This window comes from Pan troglodytes, chromosome 6 (genome assembly GCF_028858775.2).
Source record: "Pan troglodytes isolate AG18354 chromosome 6, NHGRI_mPanTro3-v2.0_pri, whole genome shotgun sequence".
NCBI classification, from domain to species: domain Eukaryota; kingdom Metazoa; phylum Chordata; class Mammalia; order Primates; family Hominidae; genus Pan; species Pan troglodytes.
This window is the reverse complement of record NC_072404.2, coordinates 35,182,737-35,208,607: the sequence shown is the minus strand read 5'-3', so window position 1 is coordinate 35,208,607 and position 25,871 is coordinate 35,182,737. Positions and strand designations below refer to the sequence as shown.

General features: G+C 43.0%; 1 protein-coding gene across 6 annotated transcripts in view; it reads right to left on the bottom strand.

The window, feature by feature from the left end:
• CHN2 (chimerin 2) overlaps positions 1-25,871 on the bottom strand; it is a 317,736-nt gene that overhangs the window by 105,589 nt on the left and 186,276 nt on the right. For 5 of the 6 annotated variants that reach the window (XM_016957223.4, XM_003318375.6, XM_009452832.4 and 2 more), the window contains 3 exons: positions 14,123-14,154; positions 9,324-9,437; positions 6,982-7,267 (listed from right to left, as the gene is read on the bottom strand). In XM_016957223.4, the coding sequence (XP_016812712.1) occupies positions 6,982-7,267; positions 9,324-9,437; positions 14,123-14,154 (432 nt within the window). The remainder of the gene's footprint in view (positions 1-6,981; positions 7,268-9,323; positions 9,438-14,122; positions 14,155-25,871) is intronic. The other variant, XM_063814148.1, reaches the window with a different exon arrangement.

Here is a 25,871-nt window from a genome sequence, read left to right as displayed (position 1 = left end):
GCTTTCTGCATTAACAATTCAGGTTCTTTCTTTGGCAAATGAATGCACGCCTCTGCTTGGTGAAGGACAATGGGTAACACTATGTTTGAATCTACTGTCCTGAATGAAGTCACCAAGCCTCTCCACCCCCTAGGACCAAGACCCCCTCCACAGTGGCACAGTTGTGGATCCCATCCAAAAAAAAGGCCTCAACAATCTTAACTCTAAGATAGCTGCTAAAAAGCATCCTTTTCTATCCAAGCCTCCTTGGTGTCACTGAAATACTTTCTATGCTATTAAGCCGGGTGCCTCAGTTTCCTGTCCTGCAAAACAGAAGGGTTGCATGAGATAGATGGTCTCCACGATTCCCCTGCTCCTCCAGACTCCTGCTGCTCCTGATGCTACAAGGAGTTGGTGGCCAGATCTTAGCCCAGTGAAGGAAGGAGCACATGCTGAGAGAAGGTGCAGGAGATGTTGAGGCACCCTCTTGGTGAATTTGAGATACGCTGTTCCTTAGGGTGAATTTGGGGCAATGTGTTACATTTTAAAAGTCACCCATCCATTTTTCATTCAATCAGTGCTTGCTTCACCAAGTGAGGTGCGGGGCGTTAGAATTAGGAAGTAGGCTGAGGAGTAGCCTCTGCCTCCCACTGATCCACCTCTGGGGAAAGAGAGAGACATAGAAACCATAGATTTTTAAATGCAGGTGGGAATCAGAACTGCCTAAAGCTTAAAACACACATTGGCGGAGGGCACCCCAGAGTCCCCCACACAGTGGCTCCCGGGAACGTGCATTTCTAACCAGCCTCCCAGCTGATGTTGATGCTGCTGGTTCCCGAGGGCCATGCTTTGAGAACCACTGATCAAAACAACGACGCTGGACACAGGGTGATGAACTCTCATAAAGGTGGTGTGCAGCATGCCAGGGCGGGGAGGAGAGGGGAGGCTGAGTGTGGCAGGTTCTATTCAATAGTAGAAAAGGACAGCTGCACTGGACTCCACAGGCTGCCACGGATGCCCATGGCACCCTCCTAGCTCTCCAGCATGCCTGGCCTGGAACTGGGGAGAATGTTAACAGCTCACAGGTACCCCTCAACCAAGAGGGGACAGGAGGTGATGCGTTAAACACTCCCACTTCAATTCCTCTTAGAAGCAGTTCTACCCGGCTCCTGAGAAGGTGATCAGCTCCACAACGTGCATATATCAGCCTCTCTCCTCCTCTATTTACCTGCCCAGCTTCTCCTCCTCTCCCTGGGATGCCTTTCCAAATTCCCCATCTGTACCAAACCCCAGTCTCAGGCTCTGCTTCTCCAAGGGGCCCAGGCTTAAACAGGCTGCAAATTTCCTGTAAGGAATTTGAACTCTGTCCTGGAGAAAAAGCAAATAAGAGCTGTTGCAGAATTACAGCAACAACAATAACACTCTGATGAGCACAGAGTCACCACGGGGACACCAGCCATGAGATGCGAGCATGGCACTGGGGAGAACCACTCGGGACAGGCTCAACCTTGTATGAAGACTTCTGCCAGTAAGCGAGGGCTGGACATTCACTCCTTGGCCTGGCCACGGCCTCTGTTCAAGCACATTGTAGGGAATCATTCCTAGGCAAAGATACCGGGACAGGCCAGCAGATCACATGATGGAAACAGTGAAACAACCAATGAAAGGACCACCTTGGATATAAAGGTGGGCAGCTGGGAAGGAAGAAAATAATTTAGAAAGAAAAAACAAACAAACAAACAAACAAAACATTGAGTGGGAAACAAGATGGGAGAGGTTGTTCTCTGATGCAACAGTTCATCTGTAAAGGACAACCCAGTAAGGTTGGAAGGCCTTCAGTCCAGAAAAGGTAACTCTCTCTGGTTTTGCAGGAAGAAAGTAGAAACCAAAGAGGGCTTCGGTGCCTGCCCTAAGAAAGCAAGAGGACTCTGGGAGTTGGTTTGGCAGCAGTTTGAGAAAGGTGTGGTGATGGTGGGGTGGTTAATGGGAGGAGAGCTGGGGAGGGTCCCAGAGGGCACAGCTGAGGGGTCTGTGTGTCAGGGGAGGCAATGCCAGGAAGGAAGAAAGCAGCAGCCAATCCACTGCCAGGGGCAGACACACTGCACTGTAGTTAATGATGTGCGCCCTGTGCTATCATTACGCTCTCCCAGCTCCAACCTTTAGTAAAACTCTGCTAAACACAGACTCTTCGTTAAAGACCCCATGGAGAAATGAAAGTGTCCTATCAGCATCGGGTTGAGCTGAGAAGAAACAGCCTGGGTGCAGAGTGTTGGAACTGCCGTGTGTGTCTGTGTCTGTGTGTGTGTGTGTGTGTGTGTGTGTGTGTGTGTGGTGACATAAGCACTCCATACAGAGAATGTTTCTTTATTCAGGGTATGCTTTAATGTACGTGAATTTAAGACACAGCGCATTATTTTCTCTTATTTAAATTTTTAAATAGGGCACTGCATCGATCACGGTTTAAAATTCCAAGAGTCTGAAAGAGTAGCAGGGAAAAATCTCCTTCCACACTGTACCCCTCAGACACCCACTTCCCTTCTTCAAAGGCAATCAGTGATACTGGCTCTTGCATCCTTCAAGGGATATTTATGACTTTGCATGAAAAAAACATATGCCAAAGCTTTTTTTGGCTGGATGCGGTGGCTCGTACCTGTAATCCCAGCTACTTGGGAGGCTGAGATGGGAGGATCGCTTGAGCCCACGAGTTTGAGACCAGCCTGGGCAATAAAGTGAGATCCTGTCTTTAAAAAATAATAAATACATACAATTTTAAAATAAAAATCAATAAAAATATTTTTTCTACTAGTTTACTCAAATAATACCATACTCTACACACCACACTGCTAGGTACTTTTCCATATAACGATTCCAAGTGCCCATTCCATATCAGCCCATATGAGGGTTCTCATTCATTCTTTTCCTGGGGTTATGTGATATTCCTTAACATGGATGTACCATAATCCATTTAAGCAGTCTCAAATTGATGGACATTAAGGTCATTTTCTAATTTTTGCTGCTATAATGAACAGTGAAACGGATAAACTGGTATAATATATTCTTTTTTTTTTTTTTTTTTTTTTTTTTTTTTTTTTTTGAGACGGAATCTTGCTCTGTCGCCCAGGCTGGAGTGCAGTGGCGCGATCTCGGCTCACTGCAGGCTCCGCCCCCTGGGGTTTACGCCATTCTCCTGCCTCAGCTTCCCGAGTAGCTGGGACTACAGGCGCCCGCCACCTCGCCCGGCTAATTTTTTTTTTTGTATTTTTAGTAGAGACGGGGTTTCACCGTGTTAGCCAAGATGGTCTCGATCTCCTGACCTCGTGATCCGCCCGCCTCGGCCTCCCAAAGTGCTGGGATTACAGGCGTGAGCCACCGCGCCCGGCCAATATATTCTTAAATGTGCTTTTATTATTTAAGGGCATGGATGATTTTTTCCCCACTAAAACATAGATGCAATTTAATATGACAAACCATATTTATTGAATAAAAATGTGCTGTCAAAAACACTGTTGTCATATGCATTGGATTCGTAGGGTATACTTTTTAAGAAAATACTAGTTATTATAGCTCATAATAGCAGTTTTCTGCTTACATGATCTGTTTTCAGAAACAGATCATGTAAATACTGAGTACTTTTAGCATCACTTGCCTCAGGATGGCCAAAACCAAGGGTGTTCGCTCAAAGCACTAAAGGCAGTGAGCACAGAATGAGGCACAACTGCTCAGTTGATTTAAGAAGCTTTGAGCGTGGAATCAGGAAGCCTGGGTCTGATTCCTCACCCTGCCACCGTGAGCCTTTCAATAAGATGGGGATGGTGATTCCTGCCCTACGGACGTGGCAAAGTGGTTCTGAGGATAAAATGGGAAATTAGTTCACATATGTGAAATGTGTTTAACACTAAATGTCTGAGCTCATGTTAAATCTCCTGTTATTCCTTTGTTGCTTACAGTGATGTGAAGGTCAGTAGATAATCCATCTAAGGAATAAGTTCTGAAATGCGTTTCATAGAAGAAATGACACTGGATGTGACCATTTTAATTAGATGCACCGAATGGTGGCCCACATACATCATAATGTTTTTAAATCCAACTAAATAAAGAATCAGTGGGGAGATGGATCACTATTGGCTAACCATCACAACTTTTTTTTTTTTCTGCCTTCCTCCCTGCTTCTCCATCTCATCTACGGTTATTAAAATCAAGTTTACTGCTAACAATCATGACTGGAGAGAAATCTGGGAGCCACTCAAATCTAATGGAGTAGGTAATCTCTTTTTGCCAATTATTACTGCGTTAGTATTCTTGGATACACAGGTAACATCGTCTCTCTGGATTCATTTGGAAATGATCAATAAAACAAATGAGAAAACGAAATTTAAGTACCTGGAAACTGAAATGCTGGTGTGTCTGGAATTGAGAAATATTAGGAAACCTGCTCATTTCACTCATTAAAACCTTCAAGACACGCCCTTACCAAAGCAAACAGGTACCCTCCCCCCACCCACTCTTCTCAGTGAAGCCATTCAAGTTTCCGGTCCGTCTTTTCTAGTCACTGACTCCATGGCAATGGGCCACTGACTGCCCTTAAGGGAAACAGAATCTCTGGCAAGGCTGAGACTTTTAATAATTCCACTTGTCAATATAGGTCAGAGAGAAACGGATGGATTCGTACCAAGTAACTTAACAAACTACTAACAAAATGAGTAGCCCCAGCAAGTGACCAGGCCCAGTGTCCCTTAGGACAACCAAACATCACATCATTAGTGTCCAAGAAAATCCACACCACCGACACCCGTCCATCAAACTGCTCAGAGAGTTGGGGTGTCTTCCTGCAATATTTTCTTGATTTACCGTTTCCCAAAAAGGTAAATATATATTGGGTGGCTCATTCAAAGTGATTATTAATTGGATTATTAATTTCCTCCACAATTTATTTTTGACAAATAAATACAAAAATATCTGCACAAGAGGGCATATTTTGAGGTACAAGTTTCCTGATAGGAATATTGTCCAGAAATATCAGTTTCTGTTGACCAAACTTCCCTCTCAGGGAAGGACAAGAATCTAGAAATATCACTTTCAATACCCAGGATCTCAAGTTGGCCCTAACACAGAAGAGACACTCCTCCTGCTCTCCTCTTTTCCTTGAGCTGTTCTAGTGTGCATCCTGCAGTTTGTAACAGATTGCCTTTTTGGTGACTTTGCTCTCTGATTCAGAAATATAAACACTGCTTCAGAGATTTATTTTACAATTCATCTTCTGATTTGTCATGGCTGGGAAGGTCGGCTTTCATATTTTCTATTCTAAATTACTTTGGAACAGATTTTGCAAACAGACTAAGGAATGGCTTTTGTCTGGACCGGAACAAACTCTGAAAGTTGGGACTCAAGTCCTCTCTCTCTTTTGTTAAAATGTAAACAATCAGAAACCCCACAATTTCCCAAAGCAATTATTTGGAAAAGAATAAACAGGTGCTTTGGAGACACTGGAGTTATAAAAAGAAAATGGCAAATTATATTTTCATGGGCCCAGCTGCTGCACTGATGTGATTCTGTGGAAGGTTCTCCTAGGATCTGAAGCTCAATCAGCAAATCAGTTGACATCATCCCTGTCTCCACCAACGGGACCACGGTGCCACCCCGCCCTCCTCCCTCTCAGGGCTTTCTGATGAAGCCCCTCTGCCAATGCCAGTCCCGAATCCATCAGCCCGAGGCTCCTTTGCTTCCCATTGACACTGGACGACGGGAGGCCCGTTCCGGTTTAACTAGGATTAGTGACCACTGGAAGGAGCAGTGTGGCGGGGCTGTAGCTCCTATCCACTTATTTCTATTTGTCCCAGTCCTAGTGTGCCTGACAAGCCGGGCTCAGCACAGACTCTGCAGGGGCTGATTGGCGTGGCTGGCTGTCACTTTCTTTCAGTGGGAAACAGATAGGACCAGGCAAAGCAGATGGTCCCTCAAGGGGCACATCCCAAAAATCTGCTAGCAAACTCTGGTGGTGCCTTTCAAACAAACAGCAACTTACTGGAGAGGAAAATCAGATCTCCCTGGCCGCCTCCTGCCACAATCTACCCCCCGCCTGCATACTTGCCCACTTAGGAGTTTTTTAATCCTTGGTGAGGCATAATAACTTTGGGGCAAAGGACAGCTTGTCTTTCTACTTCCCAGAGATAGCCACGTTCCCATATCTGTCAGTGAAATGCTCCCATATCTGTCAGTGAAACCTGTTATCTAAGTAAGACCACCTTCAAGAGACCTGACCTGTGGATCATGGGCAGTCACCCAGTCCTAAGAGAAGCAAATACAAATACCACGTATTTGGCTGGCTGGGTGGAACTAAAGATGGAGCCAGTGACACCTCAAATGGCGACTGAAAACATGTTTCAGCATAACACATTAATGGAGGTTTGTTGTTTTTTTCTTTCAAACTCCAAATAAACCCACAAATGACTTGGTAGAAGTCCTGGGTCTGACTGTATGAATTTGAACAAATCATCAAACATTTCTGGGCTTCATCTGTAAAATGAGGGGGCTGAGCTAGAAGATTTTTTTTTTTTTTTTGAGATGGAGTCTCACTCTGTTGCCCAGACTGGAGTGCAGTGGCACAATCTTGGCTCACTGCAAGCTCCCTGTCCCGGGTTCAGGCCATTCTCCTGCCTCAGCCTCCCAAGTAACTGGGACTACAGGCGCCCACCACCACGCCCGGCTAATTTTTTGTATTTTTTGTAGAGACAGGGTTTCACCATGTTAGCCAGGATGGTCTCTATCTCCTGACCTCGTGATCCACCTGCCTCGGCCTCCCAAAGTGCTGGGATTACAGGCATGAGCCAGCGCGCCCGGCCTGAGCTAGAAGATTTCTAAGGTCCCTTTGGCGCTAACATTCTAGAGTTCTTCGGGTGGGGGGTGGGTCTCCTCCAACATTTCAGCAAATCGCACCTATAGTTAACCCGCCTGATGCGGCATGGATTAAAACGAAAGAGGCTGCTTCCATCACACACAGCTCACCTTTTCCACCGCCGTGTGTTCTTCATGTGTGACGTTTGTTTTTCTTGGTTCATTTTTAGACCTGCTCAGCCTTCTGGATACTTTTTCTCTGAGTAGGGTGGCATATCCAATGTGTTCATAGATGGGGTTAGTTGTCATTTTTGAAATGTACTCGGCAGCTTTTGTTTCTATGTACAGAGTTATCAAGCCATCTGTCACCAGATCGTGAATCGACTCAAACCTCTTCTCACCCACAAAGTGTTTCCCGTCGTGGAAGAGCCTGTAGTTTAAGGTCTGGTTTCCAAACCTGCCCGTGAGAGAATGAGGGATTACAACCACCTTAGAAATAAGCACAGTGTAGAATGATAACAATAGCAGCTAACGTTTTTTGAATACTTAGTGTATCCCAGGCACAGGGCTAAGCACTTGATGTGATTTTTTTTCCCCTAACGCTCACAGAGACCCTTTGAGACGGTATAATGGTTATGCCTGTTTTACCGCAAAAGTAACTGATGCTTGAAGAGATGGCGGTTCCTGCTTGAGTTTATATGACTGGAACGAGGCAGAGGTGGGGCTTAACCCCAGGACATCACATGGAGTCGTTTGATCCTAGAAATCACTAAGGTCATTGTCAGTATCCTTCTCATTTGTAAGGGTCAGAGGGTAATGACTGATTTACAACTATGTTACTTATAAACTTACTTAACGGGAACTAGCTCTCCTCTATACCTGGCAATTACCTCTGCAAGGGATGCCTTGTCTTGGTCCTGACGCCCCCTTGTTAACGCATCTTTACCACCTCCAGCAGAGCACCCCATGCCTTCCGCCCTAGTTGGTGCAGCAGAAGGGAAGCAATAAGGTGTGCTAAACTCCCTGCTGGAGCTGTTGCCAGTGTCCCCACAATCTAACCTAGAGGTTCCCTCCTCTCTGGGCCCTGACCTTCCATCTACAGCCCCTGCTTGACTCCCCACTAGAACTGCCAGCTTCTGCTACTGAAGTGCTGGGAAGATAGGAAAGTATTTTGCACACCTAGAGCGCGTGATATAATAGCTTTTTAAGTTCGTCCTCATAATTACATTATTTAAGATATGCTGTAGACATGTTGCAACTTGGAAAATGTCATTGCACAGCCATAATAGGGAGATGGTGCATGGAACACACCATTGTGGGCCTGGGAAGGGCTTCCATGGACACCATTCCCTCTATGGAGAGAGGGCTTTCCAATTCCGAAGAGTTCACAAACGAACTTTTGGAAGACAATTCAGTTCTGAAATTGGATACCTTCCCCAAAATGTATAGGGCTACGGCGAGGATCAAATGACAGAAAATATCTGATCAAGGTTTGAAAAGTGCCATAAATGTGCTGTCTTTCTTATGTTGTGATGTTTAATACTTGTGATTTTGTGGTAAAGGCTCAGTAGAGCCTGTTCTACTGGCTCACTGGCCTGAAGGGTCATGACTGCCCTCACGACAGGTTCCTGGGGTCAACAAGGTGAACCCTGAGAGAACCCCATGAGCAAATGCAGGTCTTGTGAGGTCTGCACGTGCAAGGCCAGGTGAAGGAGCCCTTCCTTCAACATGGGCTGCTGGGAGCTGAGGCAAAGACGCTGCAGCCTTGGCCAGCTAGATGGTGCAGGCAGAGGTGGCTGTAGAAACACTAACTTTCCAGATGGTTCTCCAGTTTACTGGGTGTCTGTGATCAGAGTCCCAGTGTCCACACCTACTGATAGCATCTGTGGCTGAGGAAATGTAAACAAACTCTGATATACTGCTGGTGCTTCGGAAACAAGTGAAGATATCAAGTAAGGAGTAGGGAGGGGTAATTGTTTATGGTAGTGGGTTTCTGTGTGGGATGATGAGAAAGTTCTGGAAATGAATATGGAGATGTTTGTACAACATTAAGAATGTACTTAATGCCACTGAATTTTACTTAAAAATTTTAAAAGGAGGCCAGGTGCAGTGGCTCCTGACTGTAATCCCAGAACTTTGGGAGGCTGAGACAGGCGGATGGCTTGAGCCCAGGAGTTCAAGACCAGCCCGGGCAACATGGTGAGACCCCATTCTCTACAAAAAAAAAAAAAAAAATTAGCCAGTCATGGTGGTGTGTGCCTGTGGTCCCAGCTACTCAGGAGGCTAAGGTGGGAGGCACTTGAGCCTGGGAGGCAGAGGCTGCGGTAAGCCATGATTGTGCCACTGCACTCCAGCCTGGGTGAGAGAGTGGGACCCCCCCCCCATCATAACATAAACATGGGAAAAATGATGAATTTTGTGTTATGTATACTCTGCTACAATTCTTAAAAATGGGCAAACATCAGTGAAGCCACTTGTATAGCAATGAAAACAAGGAATGAAATGCGCCTCACCTGAGAGCCAGCGTGTAGCATCCTGGTTGCCGCTGGCTTTCTCTAAGGATGTAGGCACCCTCCACGCCTCCAAGAAGCTCATCCGCCTGCTCCCGAGAGATGATCCCGTGAAACCTGAAGGTACAAGACCATCAATGCTCTGAACAGACCACATACAGAATAAGGACCACAAAGAACTAGCCTTAAAAGGATGGTGGGGGCACCCAGAATCGACAGCCCCCCAACTGAGTGAAGAGGGGGGTGACTACTGCCCATCTTAAGTGACTTGGAACCACCCCTCACATGCTCCAAACACAAGTATTCAAGCAGGCAAACAAAAGGAAGGATGCCCAGTCCACCTGGCTTTCTGCTATTGTCTTTGCTTTCAAGTTGAAAATGAAAGTGGAAACAAAAAGCCAGGTTACTCAACCACCGCCCCCCTTTTTTTTTTAACCATGGGAAATAACAGAAGAGCAATTACCAATTTAGCTCTCAGCTCAGAGAACTATGTGTTATCCTAATTGCAAGTGGACATTTATTGATTAGCAACCTGCTTGCTTCAGGTGCAGGGTGGTGTTAATTTTAGAGGCTCATTTTCCGGAAAGAGGTAGCTATCATCAACATTCTTCCAGTTATTTACATTTGGAGAGCAATAGCTTATGGGTATTTTAGAAAATGTACCTATTTTTCTTTTTTAAAGATAAATCTATCTTCTCTACCATTTTAAAACCCATACACATGCATGTGGAAAATGTGGCATATCCGGGAGGGTTGTGTGCTGGCCCATGATCACTCTGACGTGGAGGCAGTTGTCTGAGGCCCAGAGAGTGGACAGTGACTCCACAGAGGAATAGGGAGAGGTAGGAGTTGGGTCAGGAACCAGCCCACGTTCCCTGTTGCCTTTAAGTAAATACAGCTGCTCCTCCCACAGGACTGGAGATTTGATCAACCAGTATTTCATGGAAAGTGGGGCAAGCTGGGTTGGGGAATGAGGCAGTCCCAAGGGACTCCAAGCTTCTGGGAAAGGAGTAACACCTCTTTCCAGGATTATCCAACCTTGGAGAACTTTGGATAATAAATCAGAGAATACATTTTCTGGACAGAGAAAAACACCTTTACTTTCTTGAAGAGGAGGAAAGGGAAGTCAGCTAGACAAATTTTGTTTTGTTTTGTATTTTCCTCAGGAATGCAAAGATTAAGTTAGAGTACAAATGCAGAAGGATAACATTTTTAAAAGTGCCTATCACAATATTTATTTCCTAATTCCCTCTATCCTTAAAAAGTAGACCTTCCAAGCTGAAGCTTCTGTCCAAGGAAAGTGAGGTCAGAAGCAGCCTGTGGCTTTGTGTTTCAAAATCGCTTCTTAAAGGTGTACGGCAGTGATGGCCTGGAAGAAAAAGGCTTTCTGGCTTCCCAAATTTTGATTTTAAATCTCAAGAGCTGATGCCTGGAGGTCTTGGAGCAATGCTCTTCTGAGTGAGGATGAACGTTCTGTGAATCCCCGGTTCTGGTGGGAGGGACTGAGGCAGAGCCCAGTCTCAGGGGGTCTAACTGGCCCTGCATAGCAGGTGTGGATTGGAACCGGGAGGCCAGTTTATTGGGGCCTGGAGCAGAGGTGTTGGGGCTTTGATAGTGAGGCCACTGGACCTAGGAACTTTGCGGAGGAGCCTCCTGTGTGGCCTGAGCCAGGTTGGAGAGGATGGGACAGACGGCCTGGGCAAAGAGCCCTGGGGGCAGCCTTGCAGATGGGTTGGCGGGTGGGTTGGCAGTGAGTGTGGGGGTGGGTGTGGGGGGAGGGACATGCAGCAGGAGAGTGGGAGGGGCAGACAGCATTGCCAATATTCCCACACATAAGTAGAAAAGACAAAAGCTGGGATGTCGAAGACACAGCCCGTGGGCCAGAGTAACAATAGCAGGACAGGGCACGCAGAGGGACCTGCCCCAGGTCACTCCAGGAGAAGGGACAGGAAAAGGGGTAGTCTCTAAACAAGGCAGTTAACCCAAAAGCAGGTAGATTTTTTTTTTTTTTTTGGAGACAGTCTCACTCTGTAGCCTAAGCTGGAGTGCAGTGGCATGATCTCAGCTCGCTCACTGCAATCTCCGCCTCCCAGGCTCAAGCAATGCTCCTGCCTCAGCCTCTCGAGTAGCTGGGACTACAGGCACACGCCACCATGCCTGGCAAATTTTTTGTATTTCAGTAGAGATGCGGGGGGGGGGGGGGGGGGCGGGGGGGGGCGGGTCTCACCATGTTGCCCGGGGTGGTCTCGAACTCCTGAACTCAGGCGATCAACCCGCCTCGGTCTCCCAAAGTGCTGGGATTACAGGTGTGAGCCACTGTGCCCAGTCAAAAGCAGCTAAGTCTTATGTTTCTTTTTTAATTCTTGATTTTGAGTATGCATACTTTTTCTATTTTTATTTTTAATTGATACATAATTATTGTACATATTTATGGGGAACATGTGATATTTTGATACATAAGTACAATGTATAATGATCAAATCAGGGTAATCAGGATGCCTGTCACCTCAAGCATTTATCGTTTATGTTAGGAACATTCGAAAGCCTCTCTTAGCTATTTTGGAATATACAATAAATTGTTTTAACTATAGTCACCTTACCGTGCTATTGAACACTAGAACTTAAGTTTTAATTCACTTGATTTGGCAAGTTTAAGTGATTGACAGCGTCAAATGGTGTCAATAACTAAATTAAATTCAATCATTCAAAAGACGAAAATGACAATTTTGTGCACCTGAAGACCCAGTCTGTGGCTTGTCATCCCCTTTATGCATGGTTTTTAAAAGTCCAAATATCTCCAACCTATAATATCTAATATATTAGTATGACTGCAACTTGGTAAGAAAAAAGCTAGCATGCACAAAGACCAGAAAGAGATGAAGAGAAAAGGTTAGCAATGATTCGCTTTCATGGTGGAACTATGGGTATTTTCCCTCTTCTATTTTCCTTTATTTTCTAATTTTTCCAAGTTAATTGGTATGAATTTATTAATTTTTTTTCGTACAAGGTCTCACTCTGTTGCCCAGGCTGGAGTGCAATGGTTCAATTGACCTCATGGGCTCAAGTGATCCTCCCACCTCCCACCTGTGGTCCTCAGTAGCTGGGACCATAGGCATGTGCCACCATGCCTAGGTAATATTTGTATTTCTTGTAGAGATGAGGTCTTCCCATGTTGCCCAGGCTGGTCTTAATCTCCTGAGCACAAGTGATCTGCCTTCCCTGGCCTCCCAAAGTGCTGGGACTACAGGCGTGAGCCACTGTGCCCAGCTATAATTTATTTTTAAAAACAAAAGTAATACCTGTGCACAGCAGAAAATTCCAATTTCGAAAGTTGAAGGTATAAAAGAACTAAAAATGCAAAATTCCTCTCTCCCTAAAGGTATCCATTGTCAATAGTTTCTTGTGATTCCTTCTAGGAATAAATGTGTATGTGCGTTTCCTGAATGAAGCATGTATTACTTTTTAAGTGGAAGAAAAAAACACCCTTCATTTTTTAAAAAAATAAAGGGAAACACAGAATCTGAAGGTTTTAGGCTAATTACCATCTAATAAAAGATGTTCCTTTTGGTAGTTAAGAAAATACTTCCTTAGTCTCAAGACTCTCATATATTTTACATGAATTGGGGGTAAGAAGATGAGAATTAAAAAGTTATTTGACAAAACTTTTCTGCAAAAAGAAAATGCATAATAAACAGCTCCTTTTAGAATTCACATGCAAAAGTGTATATGGTAGGTTTTCATTTTCTTCTATTTTTTAAAATTAATTGTGCTATCTTCAAGAAAAAAACAAATAAGCATACTGAGGAAAAAAAGCCATACTACAACATAGATTAGACAGTAGGGGCATGGGGTAGAGAGGAGTGGAGGCCAGTGCCCCCAGGCAGGCATTCCAGAGGTGCTGGTCAAATTCCCAGGGTGCTGCAAGGAAGGTTCTGAAATGCAGCTGTGGCAATTAGGAAGGTGCATGGGGCTGGGACCACTAAGAGGGTCATTAATCATGAAGATGAGGCTCTGACGGGTAAGGGAATAAGACGAAGGTTTGAGATTGGCTGTGAGAGCTTGGAAGGTAGATTCGAAAGAGACGTTGCCTCACAACGCCTCCAGGTTGGACTTGGGAAGAAAAGTGATTGATGCATCTCCTCTCCCCTGGCCCGTTCTGCCTGCCCTCTGTGATGTGCTGTACACACTATAGGCTTAGACTGCAAATTATTTTTATGGTCATGCGTATTTGCTGGGCAGTAGGTTTTGGAAAAAGTGAAACAAAACAAGAATTGAAATTAAGAGAAAAATGGAAAGGGGAGTATTAAGGCAATTTGGCTAATACACCCAAGCCAAGAGATATCATCATTTGGGTTTTATGAGACTGCAGGGAAGTGGGATGCCTATCCTGACCACTGCACCGAGGTACACGAAAGTCAGGAACTCACATACAATGTACCATCTTGGACACACCAAACGTTTCTATTGTGTTGAGGTAGAAAGTGAAATGAAACACTAACAGAGAGCCTCCATTATGAAAAATGCTGCCTTCCATTTCAAGTACTTGCCAGGCACTCAGTAGCTCTTTTGTGGAGGGAAAAGTAGCGCAAAATGCTCTACCTCCCACATTAATGGAAACCAAGCACTTGACTACTATAAAAAATATTAATTCAAAGGAGCCTGATTGCATTTATTCTTATCATTAAACTCTTGCACAATAGACATATGATGATGACCATATATTAGAAAATTTGTAATATTTAAATGACACATGAAATGACTACTTATTAAATTATTAAAACAAAGAATAGTATAATACATACTCTCTTCCATAATATTTTGGTCTGTTTTCCACCTACATTAAAAAGAAAAAAAAATTAATAATGCATTTGAATTCAAAACAGCTAGATAAAAATGCTATTCAAATAAACAGAACTAGGGTCCTGGTAGTAATTTTATTACAGATTGTATCCTCCAAATCAGAGATCCATGAAGCTATGGAGTTATAGTCAGCACATTCCAGTATCAGGTAGGAATGACCTAGAATCAATCATTAGGCTCATTTCCCACCCAAACCCAATCATCCAATAAGAGAATTTTCAACAAAAACAAAGCGATGCTTATTTTAATATTAAGGAATTTGTAAGGATATTATAAGGTTTCATCCTGAAGGATAAAACAACCACTCTGTCATGAATAAAACATAAGCATTTATTTCACTCTATGCCTAATTGTTTTTATTATGTATTTATAATTAAAACAAGGAGTCTACCTGGATTAAAAAATAAAACAGACTTAACTTGATCACGTTCCAAATAAAATCAATATTCTAACGTTCTTATTTTTTCAACATGTGGCTAATGAGCTGAAATTCATTTGACACCAGAGGTGCAGGCTACAGACGACAAGATTTATGACTTGACTAAAACACAAACATTCCAGAAAGGATCTTTCAAGTTTTAGTTGTGATTTTTCTCACATACATGATCATCTGCTTTCATAAGAGCTTTGTGTTCGCATGTTTATGATGTTGGAGTTGGTGAGAAAGTGACATGATTTCTCATGCTCGGCCTTTGTTCTTCTCTCCTAACTCCAGGGACACTCAAAACATTGTAGAGCCACATTAAATTATGGGTTTTTATGAATGGTTATATGTATGACAGCAAGTTTATGTTTATTCACTGTTGTAGGATATGAGCTTGGCAGCTGTTTTATTCACAGTCATTTCTTCCTAGAGTCAAATGGACAGTTTTCACAGCAGGGCTCAGGGACAGGCACAGTAGCAGGATTTCATGATATGGGGCAGTTTCCTGGCCTAGCTCCATCCTCCAAGGGATGCAGATCTGAATAGGTAACAGGACACTAGGAGCTAGGGGAAAAGGCTCAGAAAGGTGGAGCTGGGGCTTTGGGGACCACACTCACAATGCTGCCTAGGAAAAGCCTCGCTGGTACAAAACTTATCATCTAGACACTTCTAAATATGTGTTCACTCTTCTGTGCATTTTACACCTGAGAATTACTCAACCGAGCAGGACATCCATAACTTAATCTTCAAGGTTCAAAGCCTGCTCGGTGTCATTTGTGAAGGAAGATTTAAATAATATCATTAATAGAAGCAGAAAGTGTGTAAAAAGGCACCTGGTTATCTGATATCCTTTCTATAAATGATGTGTGCCATTATTCTACAGGCTGGTAAGCTTTTTAGTGAGAATTGAATATGTTGTCATTTATATCAGTCTTTCGGCTTTCAAAGTTCTTTTTTAGTTTTATAATATTATAGACATGTGACTGTAAAACCAACATGCCAGAGAAGAAATTTAGAACTAGAAAAGCCAATGAAAGTTGAGGATATATAATGGCAAAATCTCCATTCTTTGAGGCGATATTCCAAAATTTGAAGTGATTCTCTATATATGAGGACAATTTTTAAATTTCCATCTTTTTGGCTGAACCGTAGCACAAGTTTGCAAAATCTGGGTGTAGCTCTCAATCCTATTCCCTTCCTGTATCTTCTTATTTACCTAAAAGAGAAAGAGTTACTGATCTAAATTCCCAGATGAACCACATTGTAATACTACTAACTCTTGGCATGCAGGTAAACAGTTAATAAATGCTGAATTTAATTGATTCTTAACAAGACAACAAATTGCTTTCAGTTCATCAACCAATCATAAAAATACACAGCACCCTTATGTTCTGGGCTCTATGCTCAGGCCAGCCATGTGCATGAAGTAATGACCTTGCAGGTGCAGAGAGGAAAGGTATGAGGCGCTCAGGGGTGTTCTGCACTTGCAGCAGAGGGAAATGCTTAAGGAGAAATCCAACATAGACCCCAAAAGAGGGAAGCTGATATTTAGGGTGCCTTGAAAGATGCCAGATAAGATTCTGCCCAGAAGAGAGTTTGATCCAATTGAGGGACAATCTTCTGAAAATGAAAACCACTAGAAAATAAAAGAAGAGCCCTGAATTGTGTGGGACAGGCATGGAAGAGGGCCATGAATACGTCCCAAATATTGCATGAGATATATACTAATACATGATTCCTTGTATATCTGAAATTTAAATTTAACTAGCCATCCTGGTCCCTCCTTCCCTCTCTCCCTTCCTCTCTTCTCCCCTCCCTTCCTCCCTTCTCCCCTCCCTTCCCCTCCCCTCCCCTGTTTCCCCTCCCCTCCTCTCCCCCCCCTTCCTCTTCCCTTCCCTTCCTCCCTCCCTCCCTCTCTCCTTCTCTCCCTCTCTTCCCCACCCTCTCTTTCTTTCCTAAATCTGGCAACCCTATGTAGGGGATAGGAAAGACAGAAGTAAGAGAGAGTAAAGATAGAGGATGTGGTTGGCCATCTGATCACTGCTTCTACTGGTTGGGGGCCATTTTGATAGCAATCCAATCTCTCCTTCCTTTTTTGTCCCTGAAGCTCTTAAAGAAAATATATGTGTCCTTGTTAATGTCAAAGAGAGAGGGAGAGGCTGGGATCAAAAAAACAAAATCCTCTTCTTTTTATAAACTTTTTACTCACAGGAGTCTAAACACAGTCTCTATTTCTATACTTCACTAAGCTTTAAACCAGTCAAGAGCTTAATGTTTAAGTTAAATGATGCTATACAAATCATACAACGTCCACATTTCTTCAAGGTGGATAATACTGGATCCTCAGATCCAGACAGAATAGGTGGCTGGGGGCTAGGGCTCCCAGGGACAAAGGTCTGCCAAGAGACTAAGAACCTCCGTGCTGTGCCCCTGGCAGTGCCTTAGAGAAGCCTGACTCTCTCCCTGGGCAAGGCTCCGTGTTGGCCATCAATGGAAACCAGGACCCACCTGTGAAACTGAATTTAATTAAAGAAACTGTAACTCTCAATTTCTGTTTCCAATTGTATGAGATTCTCTTCAGTAGGTGTGAAGGCGACAGGATAGTTGATAAATAAAAAGTAAGGCAACTCAGAAATTCTTCTTGCATTCTCATTGAAAACTATGTTTGTTAAAATCAGGGAACTTAATAAAAAAATTTAGGCAGTCACATGGATTCAGAAAGGAATGGAAAATGCAATATATCATAACAAGAATGAAGGTTGGTTCTGGAGCTTCCCTGCCACTGTGACTATCCTAGGACAGCAGCTGCAGCTGGTCAATCCATCACCTGGTGAACTTGGCCTTTGTGAGTATGACTGACAGCTGTCGAATCTGCCATGTCTGCTCTTGGGATTTAGTGCTCTGATTCCAAGAAGTGAAAGCAGCTCATTCTTTTTAAGAGAAAGAAAATATGTAGTCGTGTTAGATGGATTACTAGTTCTTCTAATACTGGGTCCTTAGGTGATCCAGCTGGCTCAAAAAGGAACCTCTCTTTACAGAGGGAGAGCACCAAATAGGAGGTCATTGAGTGAGAAAACACATGAAATGGGTCCTTCCCAAGGCACAGAGGGTTTCACTGTATATGGTGTGACCGTGCAGAATGGTGGCTGATTCTCTTTTTTTTTTTTTTTTTTTTTTTTGAGACAGAGTCTTGCTCTGTCACCCAGGCTGGAGTGCAGTGGCACGATCTCGGCTCACTACAACCTCCACCTCCCGGATTCAAATGATTCTCCTGTCTCAGCCTCCTGAGTAGCTGGGATTACAGGCGCACACCACCGTGCCTGGCTAATTTTTGTATTTTAGTAGAGACAGGGGTTTCACCATGTTGCCCAGGCTGGTCTCGAACTCCTGAACTCAGGCAATCTGCCTAACTCAGCCTCCCAAAGTGCTAGAATTACAGGCATGAGCCACCGTGCCTGGCTGGCTGATTCTTTTTAAAAATAAAACTGAACATTTTATTCTAAATAAGCATCATCTACAAGAGAATAGTCACCCAAAGGAGGCACAATACATGCCACTTATATCCCTGTTGACCAGAACATTTTTGGAATTTCTCTTTTGTAACTACCTTAATATATACCACCCTTTCTTACGAATATCCTTAAAGGTACACTTCTCAAAGTGTGGACTGGTCATTCAAAACAGAAACTTCAAGTTGCTTGTTGAAGACTGCAGACAGCATCCCCATCTCGAACCAGCTGAACCAAAATTACTGAGGGTAGAGAGGTATGACGTGTAATTTAATCAAGCCCCCTAGATGATTTTAAAGCATATACTAAAGTCAGAATCACTGTATGTAGAAATATACATACATTTTTTTTTTGAGAATGGATTTGAGAGTGCATGTTATTTCAGCAAACCGGCATAAATTATTTGGAGCCAAGACCAGTAAGTAAACGGGGTGAGTGACCAAACTAGGAAAAACATTTGAGACAAAAACGAGGCATGATCATAAGAGAATAAGATTTTCACTGTGACTTGCTCTGAAGGAATTTTAGAAGAGACATTCCCAACACGCTCTGAGCAATGGGAATTTTAGAAGAGACGCTCCCGACGCGCTCTGAGCAATGGGAATTTTAGAAGAGACGTTCCCGACGCGCTCTGCGCAATGGGAATTTTAGAAGAGACGTTCCCGACGCGCTCTGAGCAATGGGAACTTGGCAGAAATGAAAACAGAGCTTCCCAAGGTGACTGATGGGAAGGGACCAGGCCCATATAACAGATGTGTTAAAATAACATCTATGTTATGACTTCATAGTTACATCTCAAGTATAATTAAATTGTTAGCACTGTGACTACTGGAGATGGGCTCAGTCCTGTCCCTACTATCCACAGTCCACACACCGTGCTCCTATATATATGACGCCATGCGAATGTTATGTTTTCAGCCCAACGGTCTCATCATCCTATGTTCATCCTCTGCACTCATCAAACCAAATGAGGCCATAAGTGTGTGCCCTCTAATATGTCTATCATTTTTACATGGTCTTATTTTAAGATCCTGAATTATCTTTCAAATAAGCCAGATCACATGTGGGTTAAGACAGCAGGCTCTGGACTCAAACTGCCTAGGTTTGAGGCCAGATCTGTGGGAATTTAAGCAAGTTACCTATTTCTATACTCCTCAGTTTTCTTATCTTTAAAATGAGAATGATAATAAAAGTACCTGCCTCATGGGGTTGTTGTAAGAGCTAAATGAATAAATATGTGTAATATGCTTGCAACAGTGCCTGGCGCAGCCAGCCAGTCAGTTGCTATGAGCTATCACCGGGATCCTGAGAAGGTCTCCTCTGTATAGAAGGAAGGGTTAGGCCCATCCCTTGCTGTGTTCTTAGAGCTCCTTTTACATGTCTCCATTAGAAAACTTATCTCACCATATTTTAAATATTTATTTGCCATTTTTTTCCTAACTGTTCTGTGGAGCAGCAATTTTGTCTTCATCATTCACCTATTTCCAGGATTTCTCCCAATGTCTGTCACAGAGTAAATGCAGCTACCCCTTGTTATCTGAGTTTCACCCATTCCTAAAAAATGTATAGCGCAGCAAAGCTTCAAACAGCAAGAGTCTATATTCCATTACTTTACACAGAAAAAAAAATTCATTTTTAGAGAATGCAAAAATATCCATTTTCCAAATATTACTAAAATGCTCCTAAATAATTACCTGACAATCTAATAGCAATCTTTTCACAATATAAAACATTTAAAAAACAATTACCTAATTGTTTAACACTTAATGCAGTAATGAGTAGGTATATTTGTGTGCAGTCTACAGCTGAATAAACAGGAATTTCATTAGCCTTCTACACTGAGCATGTATTATAATAAAAATAAATAATGCAGTGATATTACCAAAGATTCGAAAGTTACTATCTAATTGGACCTGAGTTGGTAGTGCTCCTAGGGTCCTGGCCTAAACAAATACTGAAGGGCTAAACCCTCAGGGAAAAGGTAGGGAAATTACAGATATAATGTGCTATATGTTTGAACAGGATCAGGAGAACACAGATATGAGAGAAGCCCACCCTTTGTCTTTCAGCACCCTGCTACTCAGAGTGTGATCACGGGGCCAGCAGTATTGGCATCATCTTGGAATTTGCTAGAAATGTGGGATCTGCAATTCTAAGGGGATTCATAGATACATTAAAGTTTGAGAAGCTGCCACACATGAGAGAACGTGTCATAGCTGGTTTCTAATTGGGAATGGCTTTTACTAAGTCCCAATAGCAAATATTCAAATAGTGAGTATTCGGAAAACAAGAGTGCCTGTCCTCATTACATGTTTGCAGAATGAGACACAGAATATGCATGTGGACCCTTGCTCATCAATCCAGTTACTGTGGGACTCTGAGTAGGTTATTACACTCCTTTGCATCTCATTTTTCTCAATTTTCAGTAAAACTGGAGTTATAAAAATGAGCTATTTTAATAAGGCTGTTTCACAGATTAGATGAGATACCACATGTGAGACCTGGACCATCGTGGCAATAGGTTCTCATTTATTGAGTGGCTACTCTGTGCCAGGCACAGTCCTGAGGGTTTCTCTCCTTTTGTCTCATTTAAGTCTCTAAACAATGCTCCAAGGTAAGTGAGTGCTGTTATTTTAAAGAGAACCACTAAATAGCATGAGGTCACAGAGCTAGTTAAGTGGCTGAGCCTAGACGGGGACCACCCCTAAGTACTGTGCTTCACTCCTTCTCCAGTAGATACTAATCAGCGCTAATGCCTTTGTTGGCTCTCAAAATTTACAGTTTGACTAAATACATTAGATTATCTGAATGGTCTTCAGTTTTCTTTGCTAGGACTCGAGACCTTAAAATCTCTCTTGAATGAACTGAATTCCATCAATGAATTGGCAAATGTGAACTTCGGAAAAATTTGCCTAGGATGGAGTGACATTTGGGGTCTCTCAAATATTTCCCTGTGATTTGGATTCACGTGTATTCCCAAACTACCTGGTTTATTTCCCAGTGTATTTTTCAATTTTAAGGAAGACTTCTCAGTATTTTGCCAAGCTCCAAAGAACAGTAGGGTGACAGCTGCACAGTGAGAGACAGAAAGCATAATCCTTAAATGAGTTTGCTTTATAGTCAGATTATCATTGCCTAGATAAACACAAGTTCCTTTATGTTCAACACAAAGACATTTACAGAATATTGTGAGTCCTCTGTAAACAAGGTTTCCAATTATTGAAAGAACAAAGCTTTTGTAATCCCTCCGCAGCTGGTGTATGTTAAGTTTTTACTTAATAGAAATAATTTAAAAACCCGACTTAGCAGCCTCCTACACAGGGCAGCTAGGTTGCTGGATTTTCTGAGAGATGGATCAAGTAGGGGAGAAAAGGCTTTTGATGGGGGGATTTGTGCTGGTGATACTGGGGCAATTTCATCCACAAAAAATAAATACAGATAATTCCTTTTTAATTAGAAATCAAAGATTCCCCCACTGAAAAGGAGAGAAAGAAAATGCAAGTACTGAAATTTACACTCTTGTAGTCAAAGTGCAGAGCATAGAATGAAAATTGAGCAGACTCTAAAATCTCCCATTTCTTTCCATTTAGAATCTAAGGCCTAATTTTTTCCTCATGGCATTTCTTTAACACTTCTGGAAATCGAATAGGGCACTGACGAGGTGAATTCCTTCCTGCATTGATTAGAATGTACTATAAATGTCCACTGGTCAGTCTTTCTGTAATAAATCTCCTTAAAAGGTGACCAATCGCTTTGCTAAGTTCTGTACATACACACAAGTTGGATACTTTAGCAACCTGATCAAAACATTCTGTGAACTTACAGATGCACACAAGTAGATCAGCTTAGGGGTGCTCGAGACAAAAGCAGTTCCCAATCATTTGGTTTATTTTCTGGCTTCACTTCTGCCCCCAAAATTTTCCAGAAATTATGATTATCAGTGATAATATTAGAGCAAACAAACATAAAATATTTTCTTTAGGCCAGTGGTTCTCAACTGGGAGGGGAGGTGATTCTGCTCCTCAAGGGACATTTGTCAAAGTCTGAGGAAATCTCGTCACATTGTTCTCTGCTCAAAATTCCCCACTGGTTCCCCAATGCCACGTGGTCAAACCTACACAACTCAGCGGGACCTTCCCAGATCACCCTACTTAAAAGTGGGACCTCCTGTCCTTAGCATACCAGGTCCCTCTTCTTTGGCTTATTTTTTGCCTCATGACAGTTTTGACTGTCAGGACTCGGGGGAGGGTATTCCTGGCCTCTAGTGGGTAGAATCCAGGATGTTAATAAACATCACACAGTATATGTGACAACCCCCTACAACAAACAATTATCCCCCTAAAAGGTCAATAGTGCCAAGGTCAATAAACCCTGCTTTAGACTGGAAGAACTTTGAATTGTTAAGTATTCCCAAGGAAGAATATTAGAAACATTTTTTTTAACCAAAAATGCAAATAAGCAACAAAAACTTTAAATACATTAAGTAAAATGGAGTAAAAGGAAGGCAGAAGGAAATATTTGCTTTTGATAATGCTGACAATTTATAAAGGTAGCTTTTAAGAAAAAACAGTACTGGTGAGAGACCTCCAACTACTTAAGGAAATATATCAGATGAATACAAAATGGAACAGACTAAAATGTCAGTGAGATTAATAAGGGAACCTCCTCCCTCCCTGGAAAAATTTTAAATGAGGTTAAACTACAAAAAACACTAAAGAAGAAATTTATTTCTTGGGAGTGATCAGCCATGCTATGCATACATGTGAATTAATGTTTGAATTCCTTACTGCTATGGGACTCCACACCTCACAGCATGTAGCTTTGAAATTTTGCCCTGATTGCTGGGTTGGAAACAAAACTTCCACCACTCACAGCTTTCCCAGGTCACAGAAGATTTCTCAGGAAGGAGTGGCTAAAGCACTGTCTAATGGCTGTCCAGTACGGGGCTCAGAGAAGTCATGTTTTCTCAGGGTTCATTACATAAGCACTACACACAATAAGTATTAATATCATAACAGAGGAAGGCAAATTGACAAAATTATTTATATTTATATTTTAAAAGTAATGGAAGGGCAACTACACCCAGACACACTCATACAAATACCCATGACTCGTGCATTAAGCCCTTTTGCTACTGGTTCTGATCTTCACCCAGTTCAGTCCTATTGACCTTGACCCAGAACTCCACTAAGGGGAGGGCCAGGAGGAGCAGAGGAGGAGCCAACATTTAACAAGTGCCTTCAGTGTGGGTATTTCAGGTCTCCCAACAAGCAAGTCACATGGAGACTGTCATTCCCATTTTGCAGTCGGGAAAAAGAAGGCCTGTATGGTTAACATTACTTGAAGATCATGCAGAGGCAGGGAGATGAGATCCAAACCAAGGTCTAATTGACTCCAAAGCCCATAATCTTTTCCTACACCAAAAGGAAGGGAAATTGCCCAAGGATAACAGATATAATGTACTTACAGACAACACTGACTCTGCTGTTACAGATGGGTTGATATGAAAATTGTTAAAACCCTAAAACATGGCCATTCTGGAGACCTGGGTAGACTGATTGGTACTCATCACACTCATCACACCTAATGGCTCAGCCTCCTTTGCTCTTCACCCCTGTGAATGCTACCACCCAGCGTATCACCCACTCAATGCCCAAGCTAGAAATCATAATCTCTGACTCCTCCCTCTTCCCAACCCCACTTGCAATCTGCCACGAAGTCTTCTTCATTGTATGCAATTCCTTAATTGCTCTTAAAACGGTCCCTTTCTCTCCAAGTCCACTGGGCTATCTACTCATCTAGACCACGAAAGTAGTCTTTTTACTGGTCTCCCTATATCCTTTTATCACCTTCCAATCTGTCATTCACACTTAAGTCAGAAAATGCAAGTCTTGTCACATTGCTCTCAGCTTAGAATTCTTCACTGTTTCCCCACTGCTGCATGGTCAAACATACACAACTCAGTCGGACCTTCCCAGACCACCCTCCTTAAAAGTGGTAACTCCCCTCCTTGGCATACTCCATCCTTCTTTTCTGGAATATTTTTTCCCCATGACATTTATCATCATCTGATATACTATATATTTTACTTGTGTGTTATGATGATCAATTTTATGTGTCAACTTGTGGGGGCCATGGGATTCCCAGATATCTGACAAACATTATTTCTGGTTGTGTCTGGGATGGTGTTTCTCCAAGAGATTAGCCTTTGACTCAATGACTGAGTAAAGAAGATGGCCCTCCCCAGTGTGGGTCAGTACTATCCTGTCCATTGAGGGCCTGAATAAAACAAAGAGGCAGAGGAAGGTTGTATTCATGCTCCCTCTTCCTGACTGCTAGAGCAGGAACACCGATCTTCTCCTGCCCTTGGTATTCTTGGTTCTTAGACCTTCAGACCCAGACTGGAATCAACACCATCAGCTCGAGAGCTCTCAGGACTTCCAACTGCACCACCTGCAACATACACATATGCATACACACACATACAATTCGTTCTATTTCTCTGAAGAACTCTGACGAATACATTTTTTTGCCAATATCTTCCATTCAAATGGAAACTATATAAGGGCAAAGATTACTGTGCTTTGCTTACTGCTATATCTCTAGAGTCTAAAACAGTCCTGGCCCTTCCCAAGTGCTCAATACGTATTTACTGGATGAACACATGAATAGCATCTAGGATCTTCCCTGGATGGTCCTTGCTTGTGTGTCCAGAATATGTTCTTACTGACACACATGCTCTTGCCCCATGATATCCTCACCCCTCAGTTCTTCATGTTCCTCATACATAGCTTCTGTAGTTTCTGAAGCACACCCTTGGCTGCTCATACTTCTAGGATATTATTTGGTGGGGTTATGTCCTCTGCCTGGAATTCTAATATTTGTTCTTCAGTCCCTCTATGCCTTAGCCTGGCAAAATCTCACTGATTTAATTTAAAAGTAAGAGCTGAAATGCTGCCATCTTGGGGAAGTCTCCTGCCTCTGAACTTTATAAAAGGCCTGAGTCAGGGCCATGGCGATCTTACTGGGATTGGGATTGTTGGCTTTTATGAGCTCTCGATGGGAGCTCCTTGAGGGAAGGGCTCCTGTTTCTTCACCTCTGTTGTCCCAGCATATTGCTCACGGTGTTCACAGAGCTCAGCCTCATGGCATAACACAATAAGTGAAAGGCAGGTTTGCTTATGCTCCCAGATCCCTTTCTGGGGCTCACTGAAATTTCAGAAGGGGTATCCATGGAAAGACTGGCATTGGTGGTAGCTCACACCTTGATGCTTTATGCTTCCAAGCTACGGGACAAAACTTGTTCCCCTGTCTGCTTTCTAAATCTCCAGAGTGAAGACTGAAGACCACAGGCAACAACTGTGACTTCGAGCCAGTGATTCTGCTAATCGAAGTCCCTCACATTCTTTAGAGGGTGAACATGTGAACCAACATAAGCCACCCAGATGCTCTGCCCCTGGAATTTGAGACTTGAGTAGAAACCATTAAATGAAACTGTTAAGAGTTGATTCACATGCATGGCAGAGCCTAATAACAACAATAATCATTAATAGTTATTGAGAACTTATGTACCAGGCATTGTTCTAAGCACTTTCTTTACATATATCAACCCTGTCGATCCTCATGATTACCCAAGAGGTAAGATCAGTTATATCCATTTCCAGAGGACTAACTGAGGCACAGAGAAGCAAGGTGCGAAGGGCAGGTTGGACTACCCTGGAACTCTGACGCTAACCATCACCTCTTACTGCCCAAGGT